Here is a 16368-nt window from a genome sequence, read left to right as displayed (position 1 = left end):
AAGGGTCAAGTGTATGCTAGTATGAGCTGTTCGTATCTCATATCTTAACCAAAAGAGCTAATCTATAACCTAGCATGACATAAACTGGGCTGGCAAGGACCAAAGGTTTAAGTCAGGTTGGGTCCCATTATGGGGTGTGGCCTAACACCCCAACCTGAACATCTGATGGTCCCTAGCACGTGGGGGTATCATGCTGGAGGGGAGAGAAAAGGAGGTAGAGAAAATACATAAAGGGCAGTGAAAAGAAGTTCAGCCTTGCTTATGCTCAACGTTTGAAAATGGCTGGGGGGACTAGTCTGCCAAGGTACTTGACCTTGGCGTCCGTCCTCTTTCCTGAAGGTGACATAGGTAGTCTGGGCAATGGTGACTCTGCCAGGCATGGAATTTTGATGATACGTGATGCAAATTATCTCAAGCTGTGGGACCCCACGTGCCTTGGCAATGAGTGTGCAGAACGTCATTTGCGTCTTTATATAAAATACCATCTCAAAGCCATGCATTGCATCTACCTTTGCTAAAGGTGGACTCTGATATTAGCTTTAGCTTCAGGACAACCAAAAGACGAGGGAGGAAAATAAGCTTCCTCTCTTTTCATCTCAGTGTTCTGCAGAGAAGAGTATTTTCCTCCCATCCAACTACAGGGCATATGCCCTTTCACAGGAGACCTAATGGACAGGAAATAAAGGGGAGGGAGTGGAAGGGAGCAATTGCTGCAAGGAAGCTGCAAAAAGCATTAATCACTAGTAATCATAATAAAGCCAGCTTTAAACTCTTCATGAGTTGATTAAGAAATCTCTGTGTAGTGGCTGCCCCCAGGAACCCTACAATCTTTATTCACTTGCTCACTTCTTAAGAAGAATTTTCATCACCTTGTAAGTCATTTGCGTTACTCTCGGAAGGTGAGGTGGTGAAATGGGACAGTCAGTACTTATCAACTAAAATGAGGTGTAGCCTTGGCTGGACCTTGAAAGTTGGGCCTTGGGTAACTAAGAGGGCCTTGGGTATCAAGAAGCAGTAACCTCTGAGCTCCATCTCTCTGAACCCATTTTATTCTATTTCCCAATGCTGAACTGGAGAGATTGAGAGAATGGCTAGGGCTTAAACATCATGTTCTAGTCTTCCATAAAAATGCGTGCTATTCCAGCAGGCTACCGTGCTCTTGGTATAGGGAGATGTCAGCTGCCTCTAAATAGACCCATCTCCCTTCTAGAAGCTCCCCACAAAGTGACTGTCACGACCACGTGGGAGCAAACCCATACCTGCAGAGCTATTCTTCATCCACGTCTGTTACAAACTGTGAATGGTGTTCGGGTGACTTGCTGTGCGTTTTGCTTAGGTGGAGTTTTACTGCGTGTTTGCTCACAAATGTCCGACAGCACAACTTACACTTGAATTTAGAGTCTGTGTCCTCTTCGCCAGCTATGGTTTCCGGTGACCTCTGAGCCGACGATACCCGGGAGATCTCTCGCTCCACTTTGCTTTGTTGTTCCACGGCCACGCGGGTCATGTCCTTCATTTGGAAACCTAGGTGAGATTCTAAGTGGCTGATGTAGGTAGAAGGGGTTCTGAACTGGGAGACACAGTCGCTGCAATAGAAGACAGGCTGTCCTTTGTCCATGTTTTTCAGAAATTTGGTCCCGCCCGTTTTCCTAAGTTGGTACTTGACGTTGGCGAGCCAGTGGCTGATGGTGGTCATCGAGAGCCCCGTAAACTTCGAGATCTGCATTCGCTCTTGTGGGCCCAGATCGGACAGCAGGTATTTGCCCTCCGATGTCTGGAAGAGGCTGGAGGCAAACTGAGCCTGCAGGATCAGAAGATGCTGAGGGTTCCAGTTGGACTGCCGGCCTTTTCTTTTATGCAAGGTTGAGACTTCGCTGGACACATCCTCAAAGCGCCTGACATCCATCTCCAGCTTCACGGGAGGGACCCTGGAGGAAGCAGCAGGCTTTGGGGTGGTGGCTTTGGGGAGGACTTTGACCATGTCAGCGATATCAGACAGAGCGTGCTTCTGGGGTGGGGACGTACAGGATTGTGCTTGCGAGGACTCAGCCTTCTTGCTTTTGGACTTGGTCAGGTCGATTGGCTGATCGTTGTTCTCAAACAGGTAGCGTCTGGACACGCTGGCCGGCCTTGTGGAGACAGGACTCAAAACCGGCTTGTCCACGACACTGAGATTTGACTTATGAAACATCGACATTGTGCTTGAGCTTGGGCTGGAGCAGGAAGGAGAGCGCAAGGGTTCCGTAGCTTTGCCCAGGTGATTGTTCAGGACAGACTGCAGGGCACTGAGCGGGTTGATGCACGGCAGGGCCGAAGCATGGTTGGCGAGGGCACAGCCGTTGCTGAGAGAAGATGCTGGCTCCAAGGGCTGGGGTTTCTCTTTCTCACCACCTTCTTTCATCCGCTTGTCCTCCTCCTTCCGGGGACAAGGCTCAGCCTTTTTGGATTCTGAAGGGGGCTCACATTTGGAGAAAGAATCCCCCTCGCTGTGGCTGAAGGAGGATGCCTCTTCACGGGGACTCTCTTTCCCACACTCCTTCACTTCATCTTTGTCTTCGGGTTCCTTCTTAACTTGTGTGTATGGGGTCAGGCTTGTGGGCACAGAAACCAGCGGCATCACTTTCCACTTGGGTGCAATTGGCCTTAGCTTGTTGGTGAGGTTGGGTCGAATCTGCAGTACCTGGGAGCCCATCGGCAAAGAAGACTTGGTGCCCTCTGACAGCTGGTAGGCGGCATGGATGCTGGGGTACGCGCTCCAGCTGGGAGCCCCATTTTGGGCTTTGTTGATGGCGGTGGTGACAGTATTTTCCAGTGACTTCAAAATGTCCCCTCCACCCTTTGAGCCGTCTTCCAAATCCTCCTCCCTTAGATACTGGTATTTTATCGTAGGGTCTAAAGGTTTTTGTAGAGGGTCTTCACAGTCCTCGCTTTTCATGACTTTCTCATCCTTGTTGATCTGCTCTGGTTTTTCTTTTTTACCCTCTCTCTTTAACTCAGTTGTAGAAGCTGTGCAGTCAGAAGCTGAGTTACTCGATGGCTTGGGAGCCAGAGAATCACTGTTTGGGGCATCCGACAATGACTGCATCTTCTCCATGGCGAGCGGGTCTAGCACCAGCTGCTTCCCTTTCTTGGAGGCAGAGCTGGTGACCTTGAGAAAGTGACCGGTGACCATCATGTGGGTGGTGAGCTGCTGCAAAGTATCGTGGGAGCTCCCACACTCCATGCACTTCAAGATCTGGGACTTGCAGGCCTCAAACTGCCAGGTGTAGCTGGCGCCATTTTGGTAGCCGTAGCGATTGTTGGAGGACAGCTGTAAGTTGGCGTTCTTCTGAGAAGGAAACGAATCTGCAAACGATCCTGTGGTCGAATCGGGGGAACATGGCCGATTGATGTCAAAGATGCGTTTCTTCGCCGGAGTGACCATTTTCGATGAAATGGTCGGTACTGGTTCCTTCAAAGGCACTTTTTGGTAATGTTTTGTTTTGATCATGTGGACGCTCAAATCTTGGAGGGAATCGAAGGAGTCGCCACAAAACATACACTTCAGGACCTTTTGAGCATCCTCCTTGTCCATATCCTGGAAAGCCCTTTTCCGGGGCTTTGAATAGCTTGTGGGTCTGAGCTTGTCCTTTTTGCGGTTGTCATCTTGATAGTGGCCCGTTTCGTTCATGTGCACAGTCAACTCGACCAGGGTGTCATAGGCGGCACTGCACTGCCGGCACCGGAACCTGCTGGCCCCAGTGAAAACGGTCCCGCACATCTTACTGCTCTGCCGGTACAGCTGGACCGAGCTGAACAGGCTGGGCTTCGACACGGATCTGGAAGGCAAGTTCTGCTGTAGGCTTTTGGACAGAGCGTCTTGGTGCCAATCGAAATCAGTCTTGTTGCTGCCATTTCGGGGGTCACAATTCCGCCTCTCGCTGTTGGACAGTTTGAAGCCAAGACCCAGGCCCGACCAGTAGGAATCAGACAAGATGTTGGCGTAGACGGCGGTCATTTTATCCATGCAACTGTGGGCTTCGTTTGGAAGCTTGGGGTGCGCGCTCGCTTTCTTGTCCAAGGCATCTCGGCCACACACACTCTTGATGTCTGACACCTGGTCACTGGCATCACTCAGCAAGGACTCATTCTCAGCGTCCTGATTGGACAGGTGACTTCCTGGAGAGTTCTGGTAGCTGAAGCAGCCTTTCTGCTCGGGGCCCGTTTCTAGCTCCTCGTCTGTCCCTGGGTCATTGCTGCCCTGAAGCTGAGCTACTGAACCACTGTCTTCCTCTTCCTCCTCTTCTTTTATTTCCTCCTCTTCCTTCAGCTGTTCTTCCTGGGCGTAGCCTGCAAGAGAAGAAGAAGAGATGAGATAACAGTAGCAGGTGACATATCCCATCCCAATTTCCCCACTTAGACAAAGTGCTTCCCATATGGAACTAACAATTTAATCGACACTTTTATGAACTGCAAGCAATGGATACAGGAAAAAGCCAAATGATGTCTTTTGTGCCATCTAATGCCTTTTTAAAAAAATTGGTAGGAGTCATAATTCTTTATAAGTGCCTAGAATTCCAAGTTAATAATTTTCATGTTTAAGGAATATCACTCTAATACTCCTATAATGGGACAGTCGCTAAATTCACGTGTATGACTTTCAGGAAAGCTGGACTGAAATTCAGATCCTGTTACAGACATAGCTCTACAAGAAGGACATTGGCTCATAAGAAAACTAAGACTTGACCCTTGGCATCCTCATGGTAAGGTTTACCAAGACACTTGGCCCTGTTGGCATACACTCATTTTTGAGTGCTCAGAAGTAATTTGGATGCATAGCCATTACATTTTTGATAGCAAGGGTCCTTTTTGTCATAACATTTTTATTTGTAGAGAGTCTCACAGCAGGAAGAGAGATTATGGAGTATCAAATAAAATCTTCCATTGATAGCTGAAAAATTATGTAAGCTCAGCAAATATAATGATTTTAAAATAATAGCAAATGGTGTTGGAATGGGAGATTTGGGAACTATCCTATTATTCTCAAACAGGTTTATGAAGACCTTTTCAGAAAAGGCTGAAAATGCCCTCTCGATCTTGTGCCTGTAATTTCAAATGCACTATGATTTGTGGGTACCCGTCATGAGATGCCAATTATACATTTGATTTGTAGATGCAAAATGCTATTGGGGATGCATGCTTTCCCTTCTCTGAAAGGATTTAGGACCAGTAATTGCATAGGGAAAATGAAGGCATGAGAAAGCAGGTACAAAGGGAATTAATGGGCAAATACCCATCAATGGAGATGAGGAATGTGACTATTTATGCTCATGTGCTCATTTTCTTCACCTGCCCTTTTCAGAGCCACGTGGATAAAATGCAACCAAAGAAGTACCAAAGCAAGGGAGATTTGGTCTTAGATGTGTAAGGGCTGCATGATCTCAATGCAGTATTTTCCTTATGACGTCCTATCTCCCCTCTCAGTGCAGGTGGGTACTTGGGAGAAACCCTAGGACAATGCTGTTACTTCCATTCACCAGGTATCATACTTGAAAAAGGGGTGATCAAGCATTGGAGGTCTCTCCTGAGAGGCAGGCAGAGAGGGAGAAGGGGAATTATTAGGAGTAAGTCACCTGCAGTCAGGAACTCCAAGGGCTTCAAAGACTGAAAATGAAGAATATTTTTTTCAGATTTTTATTTACTTATTTATTTTCCAAAATTAGGGTTTTGTAAAACTTGAACTGTAGCTGATTTACAATAATGTGTTAGTTTCTGGTGTACAGCAAAGTGATTCTGTTATACACATATTTATATATACATCTTTTCCATTATAGGTTATTATAAGATATTGAATATAGTTCCCTGTGCTATGCAGTAAATCCTTGTTGGTTACCTATTTTATATACAGTAGTGTGTATCTGTTAATCCCATACCCCTAATTTATCCCTCCCCTGCCTCCTCTTTGGTAACCATAAATTTGTTTTCTATGTCTGTGAGTCTGTTTCTGTTTTGTAAATAAGTTCATTTGTATTGCTTTTCAGATTCCACATATAAATGATACCCTATAATATTTGTCTTTCTCTGTTTGACTTACTTCATTTAGTACGATAATCTCTCAGTCCACCCATGTTGCTGCAAATGGCAATATTTCATTCTTTTTTTGTGGCTGAGTAGTATTCCATTATATATGTATGTGTGTGTATATATATATATATATATTTATATCTGCACATATGTGTATATATACCACACTGAAGATGAAGAATATTTATTAATTATTATCTCTTAGGACCTGTGCTAACTATTGCAAATACATTCTTTCATTTTATCTAATATCCACACGAAGTAGAAACTATTATTATTTTCATTTCACAGATGCAGAAACTGAGGCTCTGAGTTTGAGAAATTTTTCCCAAGGCCACATAGTTAGCATTGCAGGGTCAGGCCTGAACCCAGCCTGTGTGATGAGAGAATCCATGGTCTTAACCCCTAGGTTCCACTCTCTTTTTAGTACCAATCTAATAAATAAGAAAACTTTGCAGAGACCCAAAGGTTAAAGGTCAAGCCATGGGGTTTCTTTGAAATGTCACCAAATATATAACCACCTCAGAGGGGAGAACTGTAGGAATACTGTGGAGGAGAGCCCACAATTTTAAGGGCGTGATAGTGTAAAACAAAATGAAATGTAAAAACTCAGCCTTGCCAGTGGTTTTGTGGTTGTGTTCCATTTTTTTGTTGTTGTTATTGGTGTTGTGTTTTTGCTTTCCTAGCAGGTTGACAAGTGGATTTTTCATTAAACTGGGGGTGCTGGTCTCTAGTACCATAAATAGATTTGAAGAAAAAGAAGCTTCTCAATCTAGGCAAACAGTCGTTAATAAGTGGTCACTACTTGCAAGAAAACCCTAGCTTAGAATAACTGAATTAGATCACACCCCACCCTGACCCCATCCTCATCGTGTTTTCTTTTTCCTGGACTAGTTTGTATGTTTGTAGAAATAGTCATACCATTAAGATGAAGGAAAAGGTCTATTAACAAAATTAATAAATGACTTGTTACAGAGCCAAGCAAAATACTCCAAAAGAATCAGGCAAATTTTACCAATTAAAAACAGGGTTACTTTTGAGAATTAAAAGGGCTTTATTACTCATACACTGGGATGATACATATTAGCCAGGACTGTTCCAGGCTAAGCTATATAGTCACCACACCTATGGGTGATATGATCCCTGAAACAAAGAACACATACACCTACACACAAAGCAGGTGAAGAAATCTAGGGGGAGAAAAGAAGGCTTTTGCTCATTACGGTTGGTTAACATGTTGCCAGGTTTTATTCATCTCACTATTTTCAGTGCCTAGCACAGGGCCTGATACTTAGTAGGCAGTTGGGAAATAATTCATGTTACCTTGTATGTGTGTTGATGAAACATACACGCATGCTTGCATATGCAGGCGCACACACACACACACACACACACACACATACCCCACAGACAATCTGCCCAGCCAATATAGTCATTTTCACACAAGGAGAAAAGAAGCGTTCTTTTTTAATGCTGACATTTGGAAGCTGAGCTTTCCGGACCAGCTCAACTTCACAATCTACTTTGTCCTTCTAAATGGATTCCCCAGAAGAAAAGTCGAAGACAGCAAATGCCTCCCCCACAATACAGATAAAATTTTCTGCTTAATTAGGCATTGACATGTTTACTATAACCTTTACAGAAGAGTAACTCGTGCTGAGAGACCCTTTTTGTCTGTTTTCTTCTGCAGAACAGACTAAATCTCATGCACCCGATAAAGTAACGCATTGAAAAGCCTCATAAAAAAAATGCCAAAGCATCCATCAGAGTGAGTGTATTTTAACAATGGCTGGAGGTTCCAAGGAGTTTTAAAAAACACATTTTAATATTATACATTTAAAACTGTTCACTTAAGTGGTTTTGTTTGCCACCAGCAGCTGAGGGGAGAGAGAGGGAAGACAGCCAGAATATGGGTGATCTGTGTGTATAATGAGTATCTGTCTCTCTCTCTACTGATGATTTGTTCAATAAGATTGCATCATGTGTAAATCTTGGTGAAGTGGCTGAGTGGCAAGTTTATTCCTATGAATACTTATTTAGCAAAAGAAAATGATCACAATTGCACCGAGGCACTAGGAGAAGGGAGTGTCCTCTGCAGAACCGCTTTGTTGACTTTGGGTTGAAGATCAAACTTCATGGTGGCAAACATCTCCCTGTCCAACCTAAATGTCTAAGTTCATCCCTTACCACCGCCTGACTGTGGCCACATGAAGCTTCTCCACTCCCAGGACAGGTAATTCATGGGCCAACTCAGTTCCATGTCTAAAAGTTCTACGGTCAAGAGCCCATCTCTCTTCTGCTCCACGGCCACTGCTCTGTGTCGCCATTGCTGTTCACTCACGTGACTAAACGGGCTTCCTGCTTCCACTTCCTCTAGTCTGTTTTCCAGAGAACTAACTGCTAGAATATTCTTTATGAAAGATGTTAGTTGGCGACTCACTGTTTTAACTCCAGCAGTGTCTTTCTGCTGCACAAATAGAAATAAATTATAATAAAATTCAAACCCTTCGCCTGGTCTTTTTTTTTTTTTTTTTTTTTTGTGGTACGCGGGCCTCTCACCGCTGTGGCCTCTCCCGCTGCAGAGCACAGGCTCCGGACGCGCAGGCCCAGCAGCCATGGCTCACGGGCCCAGCCGCTGCGCGGCACGCGGGACCTTCCCAGACCGGGGCACGAACCCGTGTCCCCTGCATCGGCAGGCGGACTCCCAACCACTGCGCCACCAGGGAAGCCCACGCCTGGTCTTTAAGAGCTGGCAGGACTTGGCTTTTGCCGTTTTGCTTTATCGCCCAGTACTCTCGCCTTACCCTCCACACCCATGGTACAACAACCTACTGGTTCCTTCTTGCGTCTGCCAATCCTTTCCTGGACTGTGGTTCTTTGCAACTGCAGATTTCTCTGCTTGGAAGGCTCTTCCTCTTTGGAAGTTGGTTCCTTTTCATGCTTTAGAATTCAGCTCAAATGGCCCCTTTCTGACCAGTTGTCCCTTCTCAGTGTAACTCTAGATCACATCAACCTACTTACTGAAAGCACTATGGCACTGACCATACTCTGAAATCATCTTGTGTGTTTATTGATTGATTGTGTCCTCCCACTAAATGTAAAGGTAAAAGGTCTGTCCCCTTGAAGGCAGAGACCTTGCTTCTCCCAGCACTCAGATAGCATCCCGGCACAGAAAGATGTCCACAAGTTATCTGAGTGAGTGAACAAATAGATCATACAACGAAAGGGGATTAGTCCAGTTGCAACAGTGCAGTCGGAGCCTGTGATGGGTATATCTCCCCACCCCAACCCTGATCTAGATCAGATGTGAATTACAACCATCCTGATCCACTTTTCTCAATGATAAAAACAGAACAACCCCACAGATCATCTTTTCAGAGCAACCCAGCCACCAACATTCTTGTTGTCAGAAATACCTGAGCTGTGGATTTAAACTTTTTAAGTATGAAGGCTGCAAATAAGCACCAAGACTGCAAAGCATCAGGAAATACACTCAATGTGAGCAGATTCTGATTCAAAAAAGATTCACGCTACTTTGAAAGTGTGGATGAATTTTGTCATGGATAAAGCTCATTAGCTGTTCCATGATGTATATTACACAAATATTAATATTAGGGTGGTCTTATCCCAAATGCTTGATTTTAAAAAGGAGAAATGTCATTAGAAAAATATACTATATATGCTGCAAACTTTTTACCCTATCATTATATGGGTAAATGTTGAAACTTTAAATAAATGCTGAAATCCTCAAACTTTAGAAATTTCCTCTTAAATCAAAGGTTAAAAGAAAACGGAAACAATTTAAAAAATTACCACCTCAATTGTTCCAAAAACCTGTGGTCAGAATGGTTTAAATGAAATTGTGCAAAATAATTCATGGGTGGCATGATGTAAATATCAGATTTTTGCTAAGCATCCATGTTTGTAGTTGCCTTGAAAATCCACAGTAGAGTGTTTACAGTAAAAGCACTGACAGTTTTTCAAGTGGCAGCAGAGGTGGAAGAGTCATAACCCGAGAAGAATATAAAACTCAAGAAGGTTGATTTTTAAAAAGGAAACCAGAATTCAATCAAGACCTCATTTAAAAACATATCCGGTGGTGACAGGATCGTTTTCGCCAATCTACCCCACTAAATGACAGTTTAAAATCACATGAAGATTCCACAGTGTGCAGGGCAGACGTAAATGAGGGGATCGCAAGAATTTCTCACCGTGTACCCAGTAGGTACGATAAAATGATGACACGGAGGAAGGTCTTCCTGTCATGAGTCTCTAGTGTTTTGGTGACTGTGGTCTAGAAATCTGTTAATATGTATATTATTATTGGCACTAATTGGCACTTTTGTTGGCAGGCTGAGGAGAGAGATAGAGGATTTCTTGTTCAAGGAGGCTGAGCTGCCTTTCAGTGGTGACTGGGCCCAGAGCAAGGGCCCCTCGCAGGGCTGTGTTGAGGGGCTCTGTCTGCTTTGTGCTCCAGGAGGTGGTAGGCTATGGGGCTGTGGGATCCCCGGCTCCCTTCCTGAGCACAGACCTGACTTTACAGAGAATCCAGGTACCATGAGCTAAGGCTCAGCCTTCCTGCCGTCTGGAGAAATCTAAGCTCAAGCACATTTCTAAAAAGAGACATTTTCAATTCAATTTTCATATAGATTTTTATTCCTGCCACACCACACAAAAGTCACTAACATAAGCGTGACTTGTACACACAGCTCAAGAGAGAAGGGCTGGTTCCTTCCTCTATCTGAATGTCAGAACCAAACACATAGAATTCTTTGTTTAAAGGAATGTTGAAGATGGAGTGGTTTAATGACATGAGGCTTCTCCTGGGCCCAGAAGTGCTCTCTAGAGATGGATGGAAAGCTTTCTGAAGGTCATCAAAACAACATCCCTTTTATTATTTCCTGCAGACGTTCAGTAAATTGGAATGTTTTATATGTACGATGGATACATATTGGGTGCGGTCCGCATGAAAAAAAAGTCCATTTACTTAATATATTCTTGTTGTAGGCACTTTCTTGGGCTATCCTCACAGCTCTTTGGACTGTAAAGCTGTTTCCTAACCATGCTCTGTGACTTTCTCCACATCTTGGTCATCAGCAAAAAAGGACTAAGTTAGTTTAAATCAGGGAAAGTGGATACTGGGTCATCCTTTTGCAGTTCATCTGTTTATTCATTTAATCAAGAAATATTTATTCTGGGCCTCCCTGGTGGCGCAGTGGTTGAGAGTCCGCCTGCCGATGCAGGGGATACGGGTTCGTGCCCCGGTCCGGGAGGATCCCATATGCCGCGGAGCGGCTGGGCCCGTGAGCCATGGCTGCTGAGCCTGCGCATCCAGAGCCTGTGCTCCGCAACGGGAGAGGCCACAACAGTGAGAGGCCCGCGTACCGCAAAAAAAAAAAAAAAAAAAAAAAAAAAAAAAGAAATATTTATTCTGCAGCTATCACATGCCACATACTTTAGTAGAGTTTCCCTGGGACTTCCATCACAGTGGCTCCCCAAAGGCCCAGGAGAGTAGAGACCTGAGTTACAGAGAGAAGTCGGACACTGGGATTAGGGAGGAAAAGGTCATGCATGATAAGGTCATGCATTATGGGAGGAATGCAGGTAACTTAAATGGCAAAGCAGGACAGATGGGAAGAAAAAAATCCTGAGTTCCTAAGTAGTGCTGGCATCCAGCTGGATAGACACAGAGGAGCTGCGGATAGCTGGAAAGTCCATGCCACATTGAAAGAGTACAGCTGCTACTCAAGGAACAGTCATGGGGGCTAGGGTTGCCAGAAGCTTTGTTTGGCCAAACCATGTAGAAGAGACCAAATATGTCTGGGATCCATCCATTTGCAAGCTCTAAACCAAAGGAATCAGTGGAGGCAGAGTTTGAAGATCTGGCATGCTTTTCTGTGGCTTTCTCATACCACCTCTTTGACCTTGATTCTCATCTGTCAATCCCAGATAGGAGTGACCATCCTAAGCCTACCTACCTCACAGGGTTCTGTTAGGACAAAGGAGGAAATGGAAGAGAAAGTGTATCATAAACCCTTGCTACTCAAAGGATGGTCCTTGGATCAGCGGCAACAGCACTTGGGAACTTGTTAGAAATGCAGACTCTCAGCTCCATCCAAGGCCTATCGAATAGGAATCATTTAACAAGATCCCCGGGGGGGTTCATAGGCTCAAGAAAGTTTGAGATGCCCTGCTGAAATGGCAAAACTCTTAATTAGGAGCAAGAGACTTGGTAAGCTACTCCTCTCTGCCTATGTTCCTACATGTATGTGGGTACCAGCTTTGGGAAGAGAGCACAACTTTAAGAGTTCCAGCCCCTCTCCTCTCCAGGCACCAACAGATGAAATACCTGTGGCTTAGATAATTGCTTCCAGCTATACTGGGAAACGCCGAGCAAGAGAAAAATAAAAGTCACTGGGGCTTCCCTGGTGGCGCAGTGGTTGAGAGTCCGCCTGCCGATGCATGGGACATGGGTTCGTGCCCCGGTCCGGGAAGATCCCACATGCCGCGGAGCGGCTGGGCCCGTGCCATGGCCACTGAGCCTGCGCATCCGGAGCCTGTGCTCCGCAGCGGGAGAGGCCACAACAGTGAGAGGCCCGTGTACCGCAAAAAAAAAATTAAAAAATTAAAAAAAAAAAAAGTCACTGATTCAATGACTGATCAGTTACTGAAGAGATAGGGCCAGGGATCAGGCAGGCCTCAGTTCAAATCTGCCAGTTTCTGTTTACATGTGATCGCAGGAAAGTTGCTGAAACTTTCAGAGGCTCAGTTTTCTCATCCATAAAGTAAGAATACTAATAGCATTTCCTTCATAGGATAGTTGGGAATATCAAATGTGATGAAGTACGTGACACACCAGGGCTGTAACCTCCTGACTCTCAGTCCTGTTGCAGGCTCTTTACAAGCACTGCACGTCCTGACCGCCAATCTGAACCCGCAGACGGCTGAAATCAGTTGGCTTTGGCATTCTTTGTTATCCCTAAATCCTGTTCCAAGCCAACCGCTTTTGATGATATTTGCATTCGATATGAACCAGATTTGTAAGTGTCATGCATAAGAAGAGAGTTTTATCCAATTTGGGGTTTGTTATTTCATATTAAATCATTCATACAAGGAGCCAGTGGTATGTGTGCTGGGAACTTCCGTAGAAGTGATGTGCAAACATCATCTGGCAAGTTATTAGGTTATTACCCATAATGATAATGTCTGCAATCTTCAAGAAATCAAACAACCCACCATTCCAGAAAACAGGTCTTTGTTGGAGGCCTTGGGCTTTGCAATGAGAGAGATGACTAATGGTCAAAGCAGAAGGTCTCCTAGAAAAAATGCTTTATATTCAACTACATAGAATTTCAGTCTGGCGTGTGTTATTATTGGGAAATGTCCTAGTGACAATTTTAAAAAGCAGAGTGAGCAAATATTCATGGAGAAGGGTGAGGAGGGGGCCACTTCGTAGGATTTCTGGTAGTTCCAGTTTAGAAATCATTATCCTTATATTATCCTCACACCAAGAGAGCATAAATCAGGAGCAGGGGATAAAGTGAAATGAAACAGGGACAAAGAAACTACACAGTAGAACTGAGACTTTCCTATCAAAATAAGAGTTCTAGGCTTTGACTTTTCAAGTGGTAGCAGCTATTTTCAGCAAAATGTACATACTGATTTTCTATACATTTTCCCCCACATAGGGCTATATAAACACACCCACATGCCTATAGTTCTTTCTAAGACTATAAAGTTTGGAGGGTTTTTGTGGGGTTTTTTGCCAAGAAAAGGGACAGTGAATCATTGTCCAGAACGACCTTCAGAAAGTATATGAAGCCGATGCACCATCTGTATTTTTTCAGATGTATATTCCCATTTTACTTGAAATAACAGCATTAGCACAGCCATCCCACAGAGCTAGAAGGTGATCTTGTTTCCCTCTTGCCTGGCTTGAAGTCAAACATCTTTTCTTTTTTTGGCAAATGCTGCTTCTTTCTCTGAAATATTTCATGCAGATAATGGATAATGACCACTTCTCATTGCCTTTTCTCGAAAACGTCTAACTGCATTAGCCAAGAACGGACAAATTTTAACCTGCTTCTTTTGCTAAGTTCATGGCTGTGACCACTTCCCATTAAGAAAGAAAGAGAGAGAGAAGAAAGCTCACTGTTCCTTCAGAGAAGCAAATTGGCACTGTCAGAAAGCGAACTGGCCTTTGCTTTTCTGGTGAAAAGTCTGCTATCTCTAGAATCACAGGAGTCCAAGGTGGAAAGACCTTTCACGTCTTATGAGCAATGACTCAGTCAGACAAGGATTTCCTCGCCCTGGTATTCTTCAATTCTATGGTTAATGGCTCAGATACTGGACCTTCCAATTCTTCCTCTTCCTGTTGCATTCTCTGCCAGTATGATCACTGTGACCAGTCTGGTTATGAGGACCACGGTGTATAGAACTTCCCCCCATTCCTAGGAGTTGAGCAGGGTTTCCAGGCTGCTTCTCCCTGCCTCAAATGCTCCGATTTGACTTTTGTTCATCTGACATGAGGCAAATCAAGAACTCATCCCCTGTAAAAATATAAAGACTTATTCTCTTATCTCACCTTTGCACTTCAAGGTGAACGAGTTTATCAGCTGGTTTCTACAGAAGAACACGTGGCCCCAGGAGCCCACTGGATCACTGTCACACTCCAACCCAGTGGTTCTCAACCCGGAGCACGTTTGTGCATTTGGACAATGTCTGGAGACACCTTAGCTTGTTATGACTGGAGACAAGGTGCCACTGGCGACGGGGGGTGGAGAGGCCAGGGGTACCTCTCAACCCTCCCCCCCGACCACAGGACAGCCCTCACGACAAAGAAATATTCCGTCTCAGATGTCAATAGCTGAGAAGGGCTGCAAAGCCAAGGTCAGTGGCAGCACTGGGGGTTGGCGACAACTCATCCTCTCTCTAGTTGTCAGTGAAGCGGGGGCTCTACGGGGAGCACTTGGTATTGTTAGGGGAGAACTAGAGAAGAAAGCACGCACAAGGCTTCCCTGGTGGCGCAGTGGTTGAGAGTCCGCCTGCTGATGCAGGGGACACGGGTTCGTGCCCTGGTCCGGGAGGATCCCACATGCCGTGGAGCAGCTGGGCCTGTGAGCCATGGCTGCTGAGCCTGTGCGTCCGGAGCCTGTGCTCCGCAACGGGAGAGGCCACAACAGTGAGAGGCCCGCGTACCGCAAAAAAAAAAAAAAAAAAAAAAAAGAAAGCACGCACAGCACGCTCACAGGTGTTACAACATGGAACTGAAGAACATGAGGTCTGGAGCAAGGCTGCCCGGGTGCAAATCCCACCTCTGCCACGTCTTACATTGTCATCTGGAGCAAACTCCCAGCCTCTGTGGGTCTCCATGTCTTCATCTATAAATTGGAGATAACAGTAGTACCTCCCTCAAAGATGACTGTGAGAATTGAGATAACTGGGAAGAACTCAGAACGCCTGGCAATAATAAGCACTTGATGTAGGTTCCTTCTTATTAGTATTACAAGAACAAAGACGTCGTCATGAAGAGCCACATTTTGAAGCTGGATTTCTCGGGATGTTTAGAATTTACTCTTTCAAGTGTTGGCTGGGAAAAAAAAAAATCCACTGGGCTCCTAGCATTATTCTCAACCAATTCCTTCTGGATTCATTTAAATCCCCTTATCAGAATGAGTATTTTTATATTACAAGAAACAAACAAACAAAAAGTTAATGATGAAAAGAATTAGCATTTCTAAATAACTCTGGTAATTCTGTCAAATAAAGCCTGACCTATTTCAGTTCTTAATTAACTAGGTTAGCTTTTACAGGAGACAACTTATCTAAAACAGCAAGTCTGATCTGAGGCCAAACCCGCACTGGACAGTTGGATGAATCAGTTCTTGGAAATGGCCCAGATTCTGGGAGATACAGAGGTCTTCGATCTTTTTGAATTGATAGTTTGAAAAATCTGATGGAAAATTCTCCAGGGTTTTCTGACCCTTTGATTTAAAGTTAGGGCTGGTCTTTTCAGGGCTTGTCAACTTTTCTCTCCCCTACCTACAAAGGGGATGGGTAAACGGGACAAGTCTTGAGGTCACTATGTCAGCATTCTCCCCATCCCCACAATGGTGCTGAACTGGTCATTCTCACAGGAGAGGACAGTGGCTGAGGACAACAGTATCTGGGGATCTAATGTTCTCCAAAGGGGAGCACAGATATGTGGCTCATGATACATCCACTGTCTTGTCCTTGATATTCTTTCTGACCTTTTTTTTTTCTTCTGTTTTATGTATTTTCCTCTGCTTTTAAAGTCTTCTGATG

The 16368-nt window shown here is 44.7% G+C and overlaps 1 protein-coding gene across 1 annotated transcript in view; it reads right to left on the bottom strand.

The window, feature by feature from the left end:
• Window positions 1-1267: 1267 nt before the first annotated feature.
• The window catches only part of TSHZ2 (teashirt zinc finger homeobox 2), a gene marked incomplete at its 3' end in the record, with an annotated part of 281496 nt that continues 266395 nt past the window's right edge, over window positions 1268-16368 (bottom strand). The window contains exon 2 of the mRNA XM_079719983.1: window positions 1268-4329. Coding sequence (XP_079576109.1) covers window positions 1268-4329 — 3062 coding nt within the window. The remainder of the gene's footprint in view (window positions 4330-16368) is intronic.

Source organism: Hyperoodon ampullatus (assembly GCF_949752795.1).
Source record: "Hyperoodon ampullatus genome assembly, chromosome: 14".
NCBI lineage: Eukaryota > Metazoa > Chordata > Mammalia > Artiodactyla > Ziphiidae > Hyperoodon > Hyperoodon ampullatus.
This window is presented reverse-complemented; position numbering and strand designations above follow the sequence as displayed.